This window comes from Carassius gibelio, chromosome B22 (genome assembly GCF_023724105.1).
Source record: "Carassius gibelio isolate Cgi1373 ecotype wild population from Czech Republic chromosome B22, carGib1.2-hapl.c, whole genome shotgun sequence".
NCBI classification, from domain to species: Eukaryota; Metazoa; Chordata; class Actinopteri; order Cypriniformes; family Cyprinidae; genus Carassius; species Carassius gibelio.
Genome location: NC_068417.1, coordinates 4,071,848 through 4,089,520, shown reverse-complemented (window position 1 = coordinate 4,089,520; position 17,673 = coordinate 4,071,848). Strand labels below are relative to the sequence as shown.

The 17,673-nt window shown below is 38.3% G+C and overlaps 2 protein-coding genes across 5 annotated transcripts; one reads left to right on the top strand and one right to left on the bottom strand.

Annotated features, from left to right (window-relative positions):
- The first annotated feature begins 511 nt into the window (after positions 1-511).
- Positions 512-6,813, top strand: dram2b (DNA-damage regulated autophagy modulator 2b). 4 transcript variants are annotated; one of them, XR_008161321.1, is made up of 9 exons: positions 513-720; positions 1,795-1,938; positions 2,013-2,080; positions 2,163-2,305; positions 4,489-4,666; positions 4,820-4,902; positions 4,969-5,061; positions 5,200-6,294; positions 6,634-6,813. XR_008161321.1 is itself a non-coding variant. In XM_052590011.1 (8 exons), the coding sequence occupies exons 2-8, from the start codon at positions 1,808-1,810 to the stop codon at positions 5,302-5,304; spliced, it is 801 nt and encodes a 266-aa protein (XP_052445971.1). In that variant the 5' UTR covers positions 512-720; positions 1,707-1,807; the 3' UTR covers positions 5,305-6,813. The 4 variants fall into 4 exon arrangements, 2 of the variants coding, with proteins under 2 accessions (XP_052445971.1, XP_052445970.1); XR_008161320.1 differs by having other exon boundaries at positions 5,200-6,520; XM_052590011.1 differs by having other exon boundaries at positions 512-720; positions 1,707-1,938; positions 5,200-6,813.
- Positions 6,809-16,877, bottom strand: dennd2db (DENN/MADD domain containing 2Db). Its single transcript, XM_052590009.1, has 13 exons — positions 16,709-16,877; positions 15,928-16,014; positions 14,422-14,582; positions 13,020-13,132; positions 11,953-12,022; positions 11,766-11,843; positions 10,268-10,408; positions 10,048-10,196; positions 9,139-9,310; positions 8,988-9,038; positions 8,574-8,655; positions 8,069-8,302; positions 6,809-7,279 (listed from the first exon to the last, which is right to left on the bottom strand). The coding sequence occupies exons 1-13, from the start codon at positions 16,755-16,757 to the stop codon at positions 7,191-7,193; spliced, it is 1,476 nt and encodes a 491-aa protein (XP_052445969.1). The 5' UTR covers positions 16,758-16,877; the 3' UTR covers positions 6,809-7,190.
- Between the last annotated feature and the right edge of the window lie 796 nt (positions 16,878-17,673).

Here is a 17,673-nt window from a genome sequence, read left to right as displayed (position 1 = left end):
GTTTTTAAGTACTTCAGCAAAAATTTACTTAACCAAAGCTTATTAAACTTGTAAATATATTGTACAAATTGGCCACAAAAAATACAGCTGAATGTAATAGGAAGTATACAATATACGTGAATATTGTATATTTGTATTTTCTTTGATGCTTTTTGCGCTTTTTACATTGACTATCACTCTTTATAATCTAATACATTCTGATAAAATGTCTCAAATATTTATTACAACATATACTGATAAACTGAACTTTTGTGAACGTTTTCATGTACTCGTAGAGTCAGATTTTTGTTTATGTACGTGTAATTACAAATTAAGTTATATTTTCCTATAGTTCCTATTTTAAATAGTCCAACAATCCAAAATAAAATAATAATAATAATTGAAAACCGAAAGATTGCATTTAAATAACATTTAAATAAATCAAAACATCTCTGTGTAGATGCCACGTGTATATCGCGTTGAGGGGGATTTTTCCCGCGCTGGTGACCCGCAAAGCAGCTCCTCATCCGGGTTTTTCCTGCTGGTCGGGTCTTGTGAGTTTGGGCGGAAGTGAGCGGCGGGAGTTAATGCGCGAGACACAGCAGATAAACAGCACTAAAATGAAATAAATACCAAATCTGAGAATATAAGGATCTACAACATCAAAGAATGAAAGAGTCACTCTGTGGAGATTTACAATGACTTTTCAGACTCAAGGACGATCGTCTGTTTGATTGACAGGTAACTAAATTAACCGTTAAGCTTTTCCTCATGATGTGATCTTAATGTTATTTTTTTTTTTACATATCATTACTTACACATTTGACAGAATCCAAGACAAAACAGAGAAATTAATACAATATAACCTGCGCTTTCAAACCAACATGTTCTTTGTTTGGAATAGAAAGTGAAACTAAAGAAATCCGTGTTGCTTAATTTGACTGGATTCCACTTATATTGTTTATTCTTAAGATCTCTGGAAATACTTAGCGGATGAAAAGGCTATTTCTGAATGACGTACAAACAAAACATTAAACTTTTTTTTTTTTATTAGTTATTCAAACGTTAAAGAAATTGCGCAAACATGGGAACGTTACTTCTGAATATTCTCTGAAATTTAAAATGTGATTTAAAACACTTAGGAAGGTAACGTGTATATATATATATATATATATATATATATAGTGCTAATGTTTTGAGGACAATATTAAAGACCATTGGGGGCCAGTTTCATAAACTATTTAGACTAGTTTTAAAAAGTTAGTCATCATTTTTTTATATTTTATTTTCTGCACTGGTAATAAGTTTTACAATTCAGTTATGAAAAAGTAGATTGGTCTTATTTGTATTTGAAAAGTAGGACTGATTTCCTCTTTGCATCTGGTCAAACCAGTTCTTAAGACACATCCTTAACTATGCTGTTAAGTTTATGCAACTGTTTCGTAAAACAAGTTTACCAAATAAGCCAGGCTTACTAAAGTTAGACTCAAGTTAGTTTGACTTACTGTCAGTTGATTTGGTTCAAAATTATTCAGACTAAGCCTGGCTTATTTGGTAATCTTGTTTCATTTAATACTTGGAGTACGTGTTCATAACATCGAAAACATGTTTGGAGAACGTTCCCTGTTAGCGGTGTTAATGGTTTAATCAAACTAAAAACCCATTTTTAATTGGACTCTTTTCTCTAGTTTCAGTGAGTGTATGGTTTTATTGACATTCCCTCACAGCAGAAGTGAAAGCAGAAACTCATGCATGATGCTCTGCTGCGGTGAGAAGAGGAAGCGCAGCTGACTGATCATATTTGGCGTGTTTTAGGCGTGTTTTAGGCATGTGGTGGTTTCAGGAGGGTTTGTGCGTCTTGCCTGCGGCGCTGGTCATCTGGACCGCCGCCACCTTCATCTTCGCTTATATCACGGCCGTCCTCCTGAGACACGTGGACCCGCTGGTGCCCTACATCAGGTGAGCACAGACCGGTGTGGTCATGTGACGCCGTGACCTCTGACCTCCCAGTGACCTTTGTTTTGTGTTTGCAGTGACACGGGGACGGTGGCGCCGGAGCGATGCGTGTTTGGACTCATGCTGAATGTGTCTGCGTTTTTAGGTACTGAATGACCTCTGTATCTTACTGTTAGTCCAGTGTATGAACCCTGTTCCTGTGATGTAGTGCCGCATGTCTCCTGCAGGTGTCGCTACGATGTACGTGCGATATAAGCAGCTTCATGCCCTCATGGACGTGAACGACACCTGTCTGAACCGCCTCAATCTGTTTGGGTTCGTTCTGGGCTGCGGAAGTTCGCTGGGGATGTGCGTCGTTGCAAACTTCCAGGTACGTACACCGCAACGTTTTTGAGCGTAGAAAACCTGTTCACACTGAAACGTGTGTTCGGATTGAAAATTAGGTTTGTGCATTCAATTTGTCGCATTGATGCATGCAAATTTTGTGTTGTTCGAAGCTGTCGCATTAACAGACATTAATTTAAATAAATAAAAATCAAATTATTTAATTTTTGCACCAAATTTTTAGAGTTGTTCCGATTCCGATACTAGTATCGGAAATATCTCCGATACCACAACAAATTCTGGCATCGGCATCGGCGAGTACATGAACCCATATACCGATCCGATACCATTTTCTTAAAAAAGACCTAGTTATGACCGCAAGCTTTGCCTAACCGCTGCACGGTTCTTCTTCGCTGCTCAAAATGCATTGAAAACACAGGAAGTTGTGCTGTGTTGCCACAAGCAACCCCTGTTTAGAGCAGCGAAGAAGAAATGAAAACGCGTTAGCAGCCCTGATCTATATATGACTGGATCACTCATCACATTCTAAACTGCCAAAAGACAGTGAAGCCGCTTCTATATTATAGATCAGTGGTTAGCAGTATGTCTCTGTAGTACCGGTAGTTACAGACTCTCGAGTATATTCAGTACCGGCAGCTGCGTTCAGTCGCTTCCGTGTAAGTCAAAACGCAGGGCTCCAGACAGTAGCCGAATATATACTAGTGTCTGTGAATATTAAACTGCAAAATACTATTTAAATATTACTCCCGCAAAATCTACATCTCTGTGGGTGACTGGCACAGATGCGCGAGAGCTCGCTGTTTTGTAGTCTCTGCTGTGTGTCATGAGGACACGAACGCATAAACCGTCACTTCATGAGAATTTACCGTTTCATTTGAGAATACTGTCATATCATAAACACAGACACTCAAAGATCTTCATGGCAGCCCATTAAAATAAATGTTTGGTTTACATGAGTAAATTGACAATATATAAAGCTACTGTTGTAGCCTACAGTAATAATAATACATCTCTATAATAATAATAATTATGCCTAGATGGTTGCTTGTTTTTTACTTGTTTTTTACTTGTTAGAGATTATCTGATTAATAGATCTTTTTTTATATTCCTAGACTTATTTGTTGCAGTTTTTTTATACAGTTATATTGTAAAACTTAAATACCTTTTTTAGTTTGCGGTGTTAGATTTTTGGCTGCATTTGAAGTTCTTTTTTGCATAAGAAAATAAATAATACTGTCAAATTCATGTTAGATAATAAAAATACTGTAATAAATACAGTAGTTCACCATGTATTTGTTCATGTTTTATTGAGGGATCTGTCTGAAGCACACCATAAAAAAATTCTAGCAATTTACACAGGGCTAGTAGTATATACAGCTGTATATACAGATATACACCCAGGTATCGGATCAGTACTCGGTATCGGCCGATACCCTGAGCCCAGGTATCGGAATCGGTATCGGGAAGAGAAAAAGGGTATCGGAACATCTCTACAAATTTTTGCATGTCCACAAATCGAATGTCTCAAAAAGAGATCTTATAAATATGCTGCATTTTCAGCATGGGAATGTTCGCATTGGTCTGAAAATACGCATTTAATTTGAATTAACATGATTATTGCAATTAAGAGTCACACAAATGTGCATGAAGATTTGGTGAGACTTTTGCATGTGATTTGTCCGTTCGGACCAATGCGCAAAGAAAATGTTGCACTCTTGCATTGAATGTATAGCACACAGAATTTTTAAACAAATATTTGCATGAAAATTCTGGCTGGTTTTTGCATTCAACTTGTTTGTTTGGAACAATGCAAAAAAAAAAAAAAACATTGCATGGGCGTGTGAATGTTTGATAGTCTCAAATTCATTCAAATTAAAATGCAACTTTCGATTTCAATTTGTGTGTTCAGACCAATGCGCAAAAAAACTAAACGTTGCATTGTCGCATTGGTTGCATGAGAATATTCATCATACGCAACAGCCATTCGTTCAAATCAAACTGTTTATCTCACTGAATTTTTGCACCAAATGTTGGCATTAAAGTTTTGTCTAATTTTTGCATTCCAACGCACAAACAAAAATGTGCATCGTTGCATTGCTAGCATGTTAATAAAATGTTTTACTAATTTACAGCCATTGATTCCAGTTAAAATGTTTACTGCACTGAATCTTCGCTCTGAGCATTAACTGTGTGCCGTGTCTTCCTCAGAAAACCACTCTGTTCGCGATGCATCTGGTGGGTGCCATGCTGACGTTCGGCGTGGGTGCTCTGTACATCCTGGTCCAGACGCTGCTGTCGCATCGCATGCAGCCGCACATCCACAGCAAAAACATCTTCTGGACGCGGATGAGCGTCTGCATCTGGACCTTCTCCAGCATCATCAGCAGTATCCTTAAAACAACAGTTCACCCCAAAAATGGAAATTCTGTCATTTATTACTCTCGTGTTGTTCCAAACCCAAAAAAAACACACATTTTTGGGGTGAATTATCCCTTTAAACAGGTTTTAGCGTTGTCGGTTGCTTCCTTGATTCGCTCAGTGTTTGTGTCGTCGGTCATCATGTACTGGACTCTGGCAGGAACCGAGGTCAACCAGAAGCTGCACTGGACGCCTGGAGAACCCGTGAGTGTGTTATTTCACTGCTAGGATTGCATCTCGAGTCAGTCTCTGATTGTTTTTCTTTTTTAGGGTTATCTGCCACACATCGTCAGCACTATCTCTGAATGGTCTCTCGCTCTGTCCTTCATCAGCTTCTTCCTCACCTACATACGAGACTTCAAGGTAAAGCATCTCACATCAGACGATATTAAAGAGTTAATGTAATTTAATCTCATTACAAGAATATAGATTTTGTCATCTGATTGCATAATCCAGATCACATGCAATCAGTGAGCCAGCTCTGTGTGTTTCTGTCTGCAGAAGATCAACCTGCGAGCGGAGGCGCAGCTCCAGAGCGAACACCTGTACGATTCGCACCACACTCGGCATTCAGAGACGTCTCCGCTGCTCGCCGGCAGCATCTGACGAGGAGAAGACGCTCCAGACGAGGAGCAGAGACTGACAGGCTCCAGCAGAGGACACTCCAAGCTCTGGAAACTTCATACTAACATTTAGACAACGTTTGTACAACATTCACACAACTAACTATTGCTCTAACTAAAGCATTTATTAATCAAATACAGTAGGGGCCTGTTTCATAAAACAAGTTTGCTAAATAAGCCAGGCTTAAATCAGTTAGTCTGACTTATCGTCAGATTATTTGTTACTAAATAAGTCGGGCTAACTGAAATAAGCCTGGGTTATTTATCTAAATTTATTTTATGGAACAGGCCCCAAGTTTATATCGGTTAGTCTGACTTATCGTCAGATTATTTGGTACTAAATAAGTCGGGCTAACTGAAATAAGCCTGGCTTATTTATGTAAACTTGTTTTCTGGAACAGGCCCCAAGATTAAATCGGTTAGTCTGATTTATCGTCAGATTATTTGCTACTAAATAAATCGGGCTAACTGAAATAAGCCTGGTTTATTTATGTAAACTTGTTTTATGGAACAGGCCCCAAGTTTAAATCGGTTAGTCTGACTTATCGTCAGATTATTTGCTACTAAATAAATTGGGCTAACTGAAATAAGCCTGGCTTATTTGTGTAAACTTGTTTTCTGGAACAGGCCCCAAGTTTATATCGGTTAGTCTGACTTATCGTCAGATTATTTGGTACTAAATAAGTCGGGCTAACTGAAATAAGCCTGGCTTATTTATGTAAACTTGTTTTCTGGAACAGGCCCCAAGTTTAAATCGGTTAGTCTGATTTATCGTCAGATTATTTGCTACTAAATAAATCGGGCTAACTGAAATAAGCCTGGCTTATTTATGTAAACTTGTTTTATGGAACAGGCCCCAAGTTTAAATCGGTTAGTCTGACTTATCGTCAGATTATTTGCTACTAAATAAGTCGGGCTAACTGAAATAAGCCTGGCTTATTTGTGTAAACTTGTTTTCTGGAACAGGCCCCAAGTTTAAATCGGTTAGTCTGATTTATCGTCAGATTATTTGCTACTAAATAAGTCGGGCTAACTGAAATAAGCCTGGCTTATTTGTGTAAACTTGTTTTATGGAACAGGCCCCAAGTTTAAATCGGTTAGTCTGATTTATCGTCAGATTATTTGCTACTAAATAAGTCGGGCTAACTGAAATAAGCCTGGCTTATTTGTGTAAACTTGTTTTATGGAACAGGCCCCAAGTTTAAATTGGTTAGTCTGACTTATCGTCAGTTTATTTGGTACTAAATAAGTCGGGCTAACTGAAATAAGCCTGGCTTATTTGTGTAAACTTGTTTTATAGAACAGGCCCCAGGTTTATTACACTTCTTGTTTTATGTTGTAAAAATGTTGGATAAGTTTTATGGTCTGTTCTAGAAATATTTTAACTGTAAAACCTTCTGTGATTATTAAAGTTGGTGGGTGAGTTTTATGTAAAAAAAAAATTTCTGGCTCATATTTCATCAGGAAAAACAAGTACATAACATTAGTTTTTCAATGATTTAAATAAAATGTTTATTGTAATGACTGCAATACTACAAAAATTACAGTAAATGAGAATCACCACTGAAAATAACACAAAATACAAAACACACAAACATGAAACAGCCAGAATAATGGAAATTACACTAAAACTGTATAAGTCTTTTTTCCTATAATTTCAGCTTTAACAAGGTCAAATATGAGCTAGACGTGTTCCTGTTTCAAATCACTTAGGGAACTCTCAAACTAACGTGTATCAGTTCACTTTATATGTGTTATTATGTTAAAACGGCGTACAAATAAACAGCATTAAATACTGACAGAATGTTTGAAGCATGTTAATAAGGAAAGGTTGAGAGGAAGGTAACACTGAACGAAGGTGAAGACATCCTAAACCACCACACCTCGCACCCATCCAGTCTTCGTCTTCTCCTTCTTCTTCCTCTCGTGATACTCCAACACCTTCCTGTGGAAGAACACTACAGGAGAAACAGACTGTGATTAGAAATACTAATAACACAGAGGAAATCCACAGAAGTCACTGGGGTTTCAGCGCATGCGCTAATATTACGTCATGATTTTTAACTAGTGCTGTCAAGCAATTAATTAAAATAAATAAAAACTTTGGTTAAAATAATTTCTACTTCTCAGAATAGTGAGTTAATATCTTGCGATTCTGACTTGATATCTCGAAAATGTGAAGAATTACCAACAAAAAAAGTTAGAATTGCGAGAGAAGATAAAAAAAAAAAATTGCAATTATCTTTATTTGTAAACAAGCTTAATAAATTGAACCACTTTATAAATACTTATAATGTAGCGTTAAAAAGGCTGTCCGAAAACATATTCGTCCGTTAAAACGCTATTAGACTCAAGTAGTAAAATAAAGCGACATCTTAGCTAACATAAATATATTTTAAGAATGTTTCGCAATTTTTTCCCATAACAACATTTTTATTTCGGAATGTTGAAAAGATTTCCAGTTTTTTAAACGTTTTAAAAACGGTTGGTTATACTAACGTTACGTGAACATTCCATTTCATCATTTTGAAAAAACATTGCTACTGTTACTTTCGAATGTATTCCCTGAATCTTCTGTCAGATAACATTTTTCGCTAACGTTTTGAAAACATTGTTAAAGACCCATTCACTTATATTAATAACTTCGCCAAAATATTTGCCAAAGTTGAGAGAAATGATGTAGCCTAAAAACAGATGATTTCAGTCAAATCTAGGTCCCATCAAGTTAAAAAAGAAGCTGCATGTACCGTTAGGGTTGAGCTGCGCTTCCTCCTCCTGAATGAACAGATCGAACATCTGCGTCTGGATGAAGAGTTTGACGAAGTCGCGGTGTGACTTGTGGTCCACGGCCTTCAGGAAGCTCTTCTTGTGGAACTGGCGTGAGTTCCCGCTCCTCCTGAAGTGCTGTGAGAAGTGACCCACGCTCCGGACGAAGACGGACAGGAAGGCCTCCGACACCAGCCGGTTGAGCTCCTCCGTCGCTGCCAGAACACACACACACATCAGGAAGATGATCATACACTGGCTGTGCACTTCATCCACTTACACTTCAGGATTCGGCCTCCAACGGTTATTAAATACAGTAATCAAGATGAAACAATTATTGAGCCCTTTTCCAGCGATGCGCATTTGTTTCTCTATAAAAGCCCAATTTCATGAGCAAATCAGTTTAGCAGTTTGGTATGTGCTTGTTTTATTAAAGCTGATTTGATTAAAGTGGCTAGCGTGGTGGTCCCCCTGAGCTGAACTCACAGGCGTCGTGTTTGCGCGCAGACAGTTGCGTCAGCAGCTCCTCCTTCAGTTTAGCAGGCAGCAGCGACTCCTCGTCTCCAATCTGAAATCACACAATCGTTTCTGGGACATTAGGACGGCGCTAGCGTACTGATTCAATGCTAAGTGTGAAACACGTCAGATGGAAAGCAGTCAGATTACATGAGCTGAAATGAGTAAACTAGATTCCATCACTGACTACAGTTTTCCTCTCGTAATCGGTCATCAGTAACAAACTAATGGATTACTTTTAAAGTCATCTGCTCCTGAGTCATTAGTGCACTTCTGTGTGGATGAAGCAACGAGCAAACAGAGTAACGAGACTCATGTGAAACTTAATGAGAGCAAATGAAATCAGAGCATGAGTGTGTGTGTGTGTGTGTGTGAGAGACTCACTCTGTTAATGAATTTAGTTTCTGCTCCAGGTGACAGATCAACAATCATCAGCTGAGAGACACAAACACAGAATCAACAGCATGTTCAGTAAAGATATCATTGGTAGTTAATGCCTGTAGCGTGTGTGTGTGTGTGTGTGTGTGAGACTCACGTGTGTGTGGTCGGTCAGCTGCTCCAGCAGGCTCTTCTGGACTCCCAGCAGGTATGGTGTCGGCGCGGCACACACGTCGATCAGGACCGTAGGAACGATTGATATGAACGTGTGCTGCCACACGAACGGATACAGCAGAGCAGTCACAGCGTGCAGAACCTGCGACAGAGTGCTGCACACACACACACACACACACACACACACATTTTATTATTTTAAAATTATTGTAATCATTCTAACCTCTAAAGAATATTTAAAATCATGTAACAATTACATTTTACATAAAAATATGTATTTTTGTGATTTAATCGTTTTAACATGAATATATCATCATATTTAATTATTAGCTAAATAAAATAAATATTATTATTTATTATTCATATAATACATATTAAATATCACATATTGAATTAATAAAAGTTTCTATATTTTTAAATCAGTATTACATATTCAAATATGAATATTGTTATTTAACAGATATTGATTATTATAAGTATAAATATTATAATGAATTAATCTCAAAAGGAACTATAAAAAACAATTTATGTGCTTTTAAGTTTGAATATTTTCTTATAATTTCTAAATACTACACAGTTATTCAATATTCTGTAATATATATTAAATAATACATATTCTCATATATCTTTTTAACTATTATTTTTTTACATATTCTATTATGAAATAATAGAAAACTGTTTTCCACCAAGTATTTCTTTTAATCATTAAAATGTATATTTAATCAAATATTTTAAATATATATGTAACGTTACATGTCGTTAAATTCTTTTATTTTTTACAGTTTAGTATTTTAAACATTCTAATATGAGACGTGATTAATGATTGTGCCTAGTATAAATCTGAATAAACGCCCCCTCTCTGCGCTGCGCTCTGATTGGCTGCGCTGCTCACCTGAGCTCCTCAGAGATGAAGATGATCTGTCGCTCCATGACAGTGGCAGCGAACACCATCAGCACCTCCTCGTCGCTCAGGCAGCGGAAGAGCGTGCGGAAGTCCACGTGTTCGAGCCAGGACTCGGCCGGCCGCGTCAGACTGATGATCTGAGAGCAGAGGCAAAATCAGATCTGAGTCATTAGTGTTCACACAGAGTCAGAATTAGAGCCTCACACACCTCTGTGCCGGCGTCAGGGATGAAGCTGGTGATGGTGACGGTGTTTCCGGGCGAGGGCAACGGTGCCTCCCGCAGGCTCTGCATGAACGGATAGATCATGGCTTTAGAGATCTGCCTGCGCTTCTCCACCTCGTCGAAGATCTGCACAAACACACACAGACGTCAGTGCTGAGGAGTGTGTGAGAGTGTATGTGAGTGTGCACGCATGAGAGCACAAAAGAGAGCGTGTGTGTGTGAGAGAGAGAGCGGGTACAAGAGTGTGCAAGAGAGAGTGTGTGAGTGTGCACAAGAGTGTGCATGCAAGAGTGCGCAAGAGAGACAGAGTGTGTGTGAGTGCACACAAAAACATGAGTGCATGCAAGAGAGAGTGTGTGCGCACAAGAGTGTGCACGCAATAGTGTGAAAGAGATAGAGAGTGTGCACAAGAGTGTGCACGCAAGAGTGCAAGAGAGAGTGTGTGTGAGTGTGCACAAGAGTGTGCAAGAGAGAGAGAGTGTGTGTGTGTGTGTGAGAGAGAGAGCGTGTACAAGAGTGTGCAAGAGAGAGTGTGTGAGTGTGCACAAGTGTGCATGCAAGAGTGCGCCAGAGAGAGTGTGAGTGTGCATGCAAGAGTGCGCAAGAGTGTGTGAGTGCGCACAAGAGTGTGCATGCAAGAGTGCGCAAGAGTGTGTGAGTGCGCACAAGAGTGTGCATGCAAGAGTGTGCAAGAGAGTGTGTGTGAGTGTGCACAAGAGTGTGCATGCAAGAGTGTGCAAGAGAGACAGTGTGTGTGAGTGCGCACAAGAATCTGCACGCAAGAGTGCGCAAGAGAGACAGAGTGTGTGTGAGTGCACACAAAAACATGAGTGCATGCAAGAGAGAGTGTGTGCGCACAAGAGTGTGCACGCAATAGTGTGAAAGAGATAGAGAGTGCGCGAGAGAGAGAGAGTGTGCACAAGAGTGTGCACGCAAGAGTGTGCAAGAGAGAGTGTGTGTGAGTGTGCACAAGAATGCACACAAGAGTGCACAAGGGAGAGTGAGTGTGCACAAGAGTGTGCATGCGAGAGTGAGTCTGTGTCTACAAGCAAGTGTTCACTCTAGAGTGCACGAGAGAGTGTGTGTGTGTGTGTGTGTGAGTGTGCACAGGAGTGCACACAAGTGTGTGAGAGAGGGAGAGTGTGCGCACAAGAGTGTTCACTTAAGAGGGAGTAAATGTGTGTGTGAGGGTAAGAGTGCGTGTAAGAGTGTGTGTTTGTGTGTGTGTGAAAGAGTGTGCATGTGAGATTGTGCGCAAGAGTGTGTGTGTCAGTCTGCACATGAGTTTGCATGTGAAAGTGTGAGTGTGAGAGTGCATGTAAAAGTGTGATCAAGAGTGTGCACGCGAAAGTGTGTGAAGCAAGTGTTCCCTCAAGAGTGCGCGAGAGAGTGTGTGTGTGTGTGTGAGAGTGTGTGTGTGAGTGTGCACGCAAGTGTGCATGTGAGAGTGTGCGCAGGAGTGTGTGTGTGCATGTGTCCTCACCTTTGAGAAGAGTCCGAAACATGCCACATGGCTGATGATGCAGTACGCCTCTGGAACACGAGCGCCGTGGCCAGCCGGCTAAAAACATCACAATGATAACGTTGTTCATTATAAATGTAATAATTATTCTTTTTTACTATAACTGTTATTATGACTGTGAATATTGTGTGATGATGCTGAGGTTCACCAGCAGTCTCCTGCAGTATCCGTTCCTCCGGCTGCCATCCACTTCAGTCAGAACGAACGAGAACGTCTCGCTGCAGAGAGTCAACCAATCATCAGCGTTACACCAACACACAGTCAGAGACGCTCACACACACTGCTGCGCTTTCACTTTAAACATTGCAAGACACTGTCAGATTCACTCGGAGAGTCACTTAAGAGTCAGTCAGTGATTCACTCAGTCAGAGAGTCACTCAGAGTCAGTCAGAGATTCACTCACTCAGAGAGTCACTCAGTCAGAGATTCACTCAGTCAGTGATTCACTCAGTCAGAGATTCACTCAGAGAGTCAGTCAGAGAAGGTCTGTGGTTTTCTGCTCGAGTGATTGATGACTCTTCATATCTGCTGTGTTCATGAGTGAATGTTTGTCTCAATCAGTTGAGATCACTAAAGCCCCTTTCACACTGCACGTCGGACCCGGCATATTACCGGAACATTGCCGGGTCGCCATCTGTGTGAAAGCCAGATCTAATGCCGTGTCGCAGTGATGATGCGTGTTATCGCGTGACTCTTTTACCGGCTGTTTTGAAGGAAGATCAATGTTCGAGACAAAAAAATATGTGCAAACTGTAATGAAGCAGAGATCAGTTTCTTCTTCCTCACTTTCTGCGCTGACGCTGAGATCGTTTGCTTGCTCCAGTGAAAGTATAACGCGCCTAGCGTTGTCGACTCGTACATTACACGTCACGCGCTGATGTCACGTGTTGTTACAGGATCTTCACGGGTTGTGTGTGAAAGCATGAGCATATCCCGGGTCATCACTGGCAGTGTGAAAGTGCAGAATCTAGCGACCCGGGAACAATTGCAGGAACACATTACCCGTGTATTTGCCGGAATGGCAGTGTGAGAGGGGCTTAACAGTAATCAGAGTCAGTTGTGTTTGATGAACCCCTCTGGCAGCTCCAGCATGTGTTTCCTGTTTCCATCAGCTTCAGTGTGCACAAGCGTGAAAGATGCATGAGTGTGGTTACAGCGGAGGTGAGAGTGTCACACCGAACGAGTGTGTGTGTGTGTGTGTGTGTGTGTGCGCACCTCTTGTACTGGGTCAGAGGAGCCCAGTTGATTCCCTCTGGGAAGCAGAAGAGATGAGCAGCCTTCATGCACTTCTCCTCTTCCTCTCGCTGCAGACGGCCCATCGCCTCACGCTACACACACACACACACAATACACAATACACACAGTACTTTTAAAACTTTCCATATTATACATCAAGATTATATTTTATTCATAAATATAAAACATATACATTTTTAAAATATTTATGAATCATTTTTCATTTCCTGATTTATTTATATTTGCACATTTAAATTTATAATAAATACATTTACATTTAGTCATTTCACAGATGCTTTTACTCAAAGCGACTTACAAAGTCTTGCAAGCTGCTGTTAGAAGCTTGTTTTGCTTTTGCTAGTGTTAGTTTATTTATTTATTTTTGTTGAGAAACAAGCAGTTAGTAAATGAATAGAGTACACGTCTAATAGTTTTTAATAGAAGAATAGAATTAGAATAGAGAGTGCTGGAGTTAGAGGATCAAATAAAGATGGAAGAGATGGGTTTTAAGCCGATTATATATTTTAAATATTTGTGTATGTGTTTGTGTGAGTGAGTGAGTGTGTGTGTCTCTGTGTTAGTGATCGACCGATATTGATTTTTATTTATAACCGATAGTAATTATTCGCATGTTTATGTGTCCGATAACCGATATGCAGAACCGATATTTATTAACTGTTATAAAGTAAATACAAGACTGAGTGAAGAAAGAACATACTTCACTTTGGTTTTTCCTCTTTTCAGTCAAAATAAGTCTTTCTTAGTAAATTTAATCTGTATATTTATTTATAAAAAGCATCAACAGGAACAACACTAATATTAACAATAAGCGTTATCTATAGAGTTGTATTTATTGACATGTTTATTAGACAAATTATGTTTATTAGCCAAATGATGGTTATATAGTAAATGTTGACACAATTTAGGATGTTTTAGACAAGTGAATCTTGTTAAAAGTTAGATGCTGTGGCGATTATCGGTGAAGCCGATATTACAAAAACGATATCCGGTTATGATCAAATACTTAAATATCGGGGGAAATATCGGTAAATTAATATATCAGTCGATCTCTACTCTGTGTGTGTGTGTGTGTGTGTGTGTGTGTGTGTGTGTGTGAGTGAGTGTGTGTGAGAGAGAGTGTGTGTGAGAGAGAGTGTGTATGTGTGTGTGTGTGTGTGTGTGTGTGTGTGTGTGTGTGAGTGAGTGTGTGTGAGAGAGAGAGAGTGTGTGTGTTTGTGTTTGTAACACATATGAGGACACAAATCTGTATTATGACACAGGTATTACGCCACGTCCCCATTCTTCAAAACGTGTGTGTGTGAGTGTGTCTCTGTGTGTGTGTCTCTGTGTGTGTGTGTGTGTGTGTGTGTGTGTGTCTGACCTTGGGGAACTGGTAGGTGATGTGGGGCTCGTACCCTTCCTCGTTCCTCTTCTTCCTCAGACTGACCACCAGCAGATACTCGAAGAAGAGCTGACCCGAGTGACTGCGTCCAGCAGGAGGCGCTGCGTCCGTGTACACGCCGGGATCAGACGCGCTGCGCTCTGACACACACACACACACACACACACACACACATGACATTTAAGGACAGACTCTTCTGAGAAACAGTCCACTGGCAGACCACAGGCAGAACAATGAGGAGGTGAGATGATCACAGATGCGCTTTGTGCTGGAAACCTCAGAGGAAACAACCTCAGACATCAGAGAACAGAGCAGCAACTGAACATCGGCTCCTCGTGGACAATAACAGCTCACTTTAACACAGACACACTCGGCATTATCCTCACACACACACACACACACACGTGTTACCCTTCAGCAGCACGGGCTCTGCTCACGCTGACAGAGATCAAACCACAAACTGATGCATGGTTCATATCTCTCTATTCATTTTATATAATATTTATACCAATACTAAAACTGTGAATATTTGTTAAAAACCTATATTTAGCATTAATGAAAAACATATGAACATAGATATATTAAATTACATCATTTGAATTATATTTGAATTAAGCATGATGCAAAACCTACAGTTTTATTAAACATTCACATTTATGCATGAATATTTAATCTTTTGAACCCTACAAAAACGACACAAATTACAACTATATATATATATAATTTGTATTTATTTAGGTATATATATATATATATATATATATATATATATATATATATATTTTTTTTTTTTTTTTTATTTTTTTTTTTTTTTTTATTAAAATATATATATATATTTTTTTTTATTTTTTTTATTAAAATATTTTAGTTAACATTTTTCACAATGCTCTTCAATAAATCTATATAAAAGGTACATATTACACATTTATTTATTTAATTATCTAAGGGTTAGTTTTTTTTTAGGGTACAATATATATAAAAATATTAATACGTTTATGTATTTTTAACCTACAATGGATTTTTTTAATATATTTATATGTTATTTACATTTTCCTAATACTCATAAATAAATAGTAAAATAAATATTATATATTTATTAAAACATCATAATTATAATATTATTTAAAAACATAAAAATGTCACATTTAAATATTTCATAATACTCATAAATATTAAAATACATATATATATTTTAAAATATATAATATTTAATTAATACAATTAGTGTTAGGGTGTATATATGTAATACACACGGTAATTAATTATTAATAATAATGATTGATTAATTAAACTATGCATTAGAAGTAGGGCTGGGTTTGGGAGTATATCTATCTATCTCTCAGTTATTAGCGTGTTGTTGTGATTCGGTCTGTTGTGTGTCAGTTATTGTGTGTCAGTTATTAGTGTGTTATTATGATTCATTCAGATGTGTATCAGTTATTAGCGTGTTGTTGTGATTCGGTCTGTTTGTTGTGTGTGACTCACTGGTTCTGTGCAGTTTCTCCTGAAGTGAAGAGAACATGGAGCTGAACTTCTTCAAGGCTCCTTGATCCATGTCCATCAGGATATCAGCTGGACACACACACACACACACAGAGAGAGAGAGACACACACACACACACACACACACAGAGAGTTTGGGATCATTATTGGGTCATTCCATGTTGGGAAATTCTCAGGAATTCAGGACTGAATCATTGCTTTCGTTTTCAGCATTACTAACCAGATGTACAACGCCAAACAATTACAGGTCAAGAGAGATTTAAAGAGTGTGTGTGTGTGTGTGTGTGTGTGTGTGTGTGTGTGTGTGTTTGTGTGTGTTTGTGTGTGAGGGAGGGTGTGTGTGTATGTGTGTCTGTGTAAAAGAGAAATGAGACACTGTCTTAAGTCTCACTTCTACAACAAAAGACATTTATCTGTCACACACTGAAGAAGGTGCTTACAGAAACTTACTGTGTGTGTCTGTGTGTGCGTGTGTGTGTGTGTGTGTGTCTGTGTGTGTGTGTGTGTCTGTGTGTGTGTGTGTGTGTGTGTGTGTGTGTGTTAACTCCATTAAGTGGCCCAACTGGAAGAACGCATCAAAACGTGACTTTAATCAACTTTAAGAGCACATGAACACTCGAGAAGCTACATATACGCAATGAACATGTCTTCTTCAACACAAAACCGCTGAATGTGTTCAGTGAGGATTCTCTCTCGGAATAAAAACCGTTAGATCTGGAGAAGAGACGCGCGCGCGCATGTGTGTGTGTGTGTGTGTACTCACTGTCGGCGGGAGTCTGCGGTGGTTCTGTCCTCCTCTTGTCTCTGTTCATGTCTGCTCTTCTTCACACACTCACACACTCTCACACACACTCACTCACACACACTCTCTCACGGAGTCTGACTGACTCCGATCACTGTCAGTGATCCTAAGCTGTGAACGAGCAAGCTAGCCACGCCCACATCGATGACGCGCCCGACCCCTTATCAGCGTGTTTGTACCATCTGTTTTATATAGTCTATGACTAATATATATATATATATATATATATATATATATATATATATATATATATATATATATATATATATATATATATATATAGTCATAGACTATGTAAAACAGATGATATAAACACGCTGATTTATATGTATATGTATGTATTTATAATATTTGTGATTTATAATAAATGCAAAAAGTTATATATATATATATAACTTTTTGCATTTATTATAAATCACAAATATTATAAATAATATTATTAAACATTAAAATTTTGTATCGCTTTATTTGGGTTTTATTGGAGTTTTCTTCCCCCTGGCTGCCGTTATGTATTTCTTGATGTTATATTGTATTTGTACTGGTTATTTCATCGGTTAATTAACATTAGAAGTGAAGAAAATTATAGTTAAATTAAACAACTTTGATATATATGTACGTACGTAATAACAATGATCAAAATTAAGAATCACACTGACACTGACCCGATCCATATAAAGAAATCGTTTGTTTGTTTTTGTGGCACTGTCAAAGATTAGAATAAATAATAAATATTTAAAGAAAGTATTTTGATTGAATTATATTTATATTAAACATATTATGATATTATATATATACATTAATGATTAATGTGTTTTTATTGTATTTTTCGTAAAAAAAAATTTTTTTTATAATTCTGAGATATTTTAGACATATATTTCTTCTTAACAACAAAAAATATGTATTAAAATATGTATTTATTTTATTTT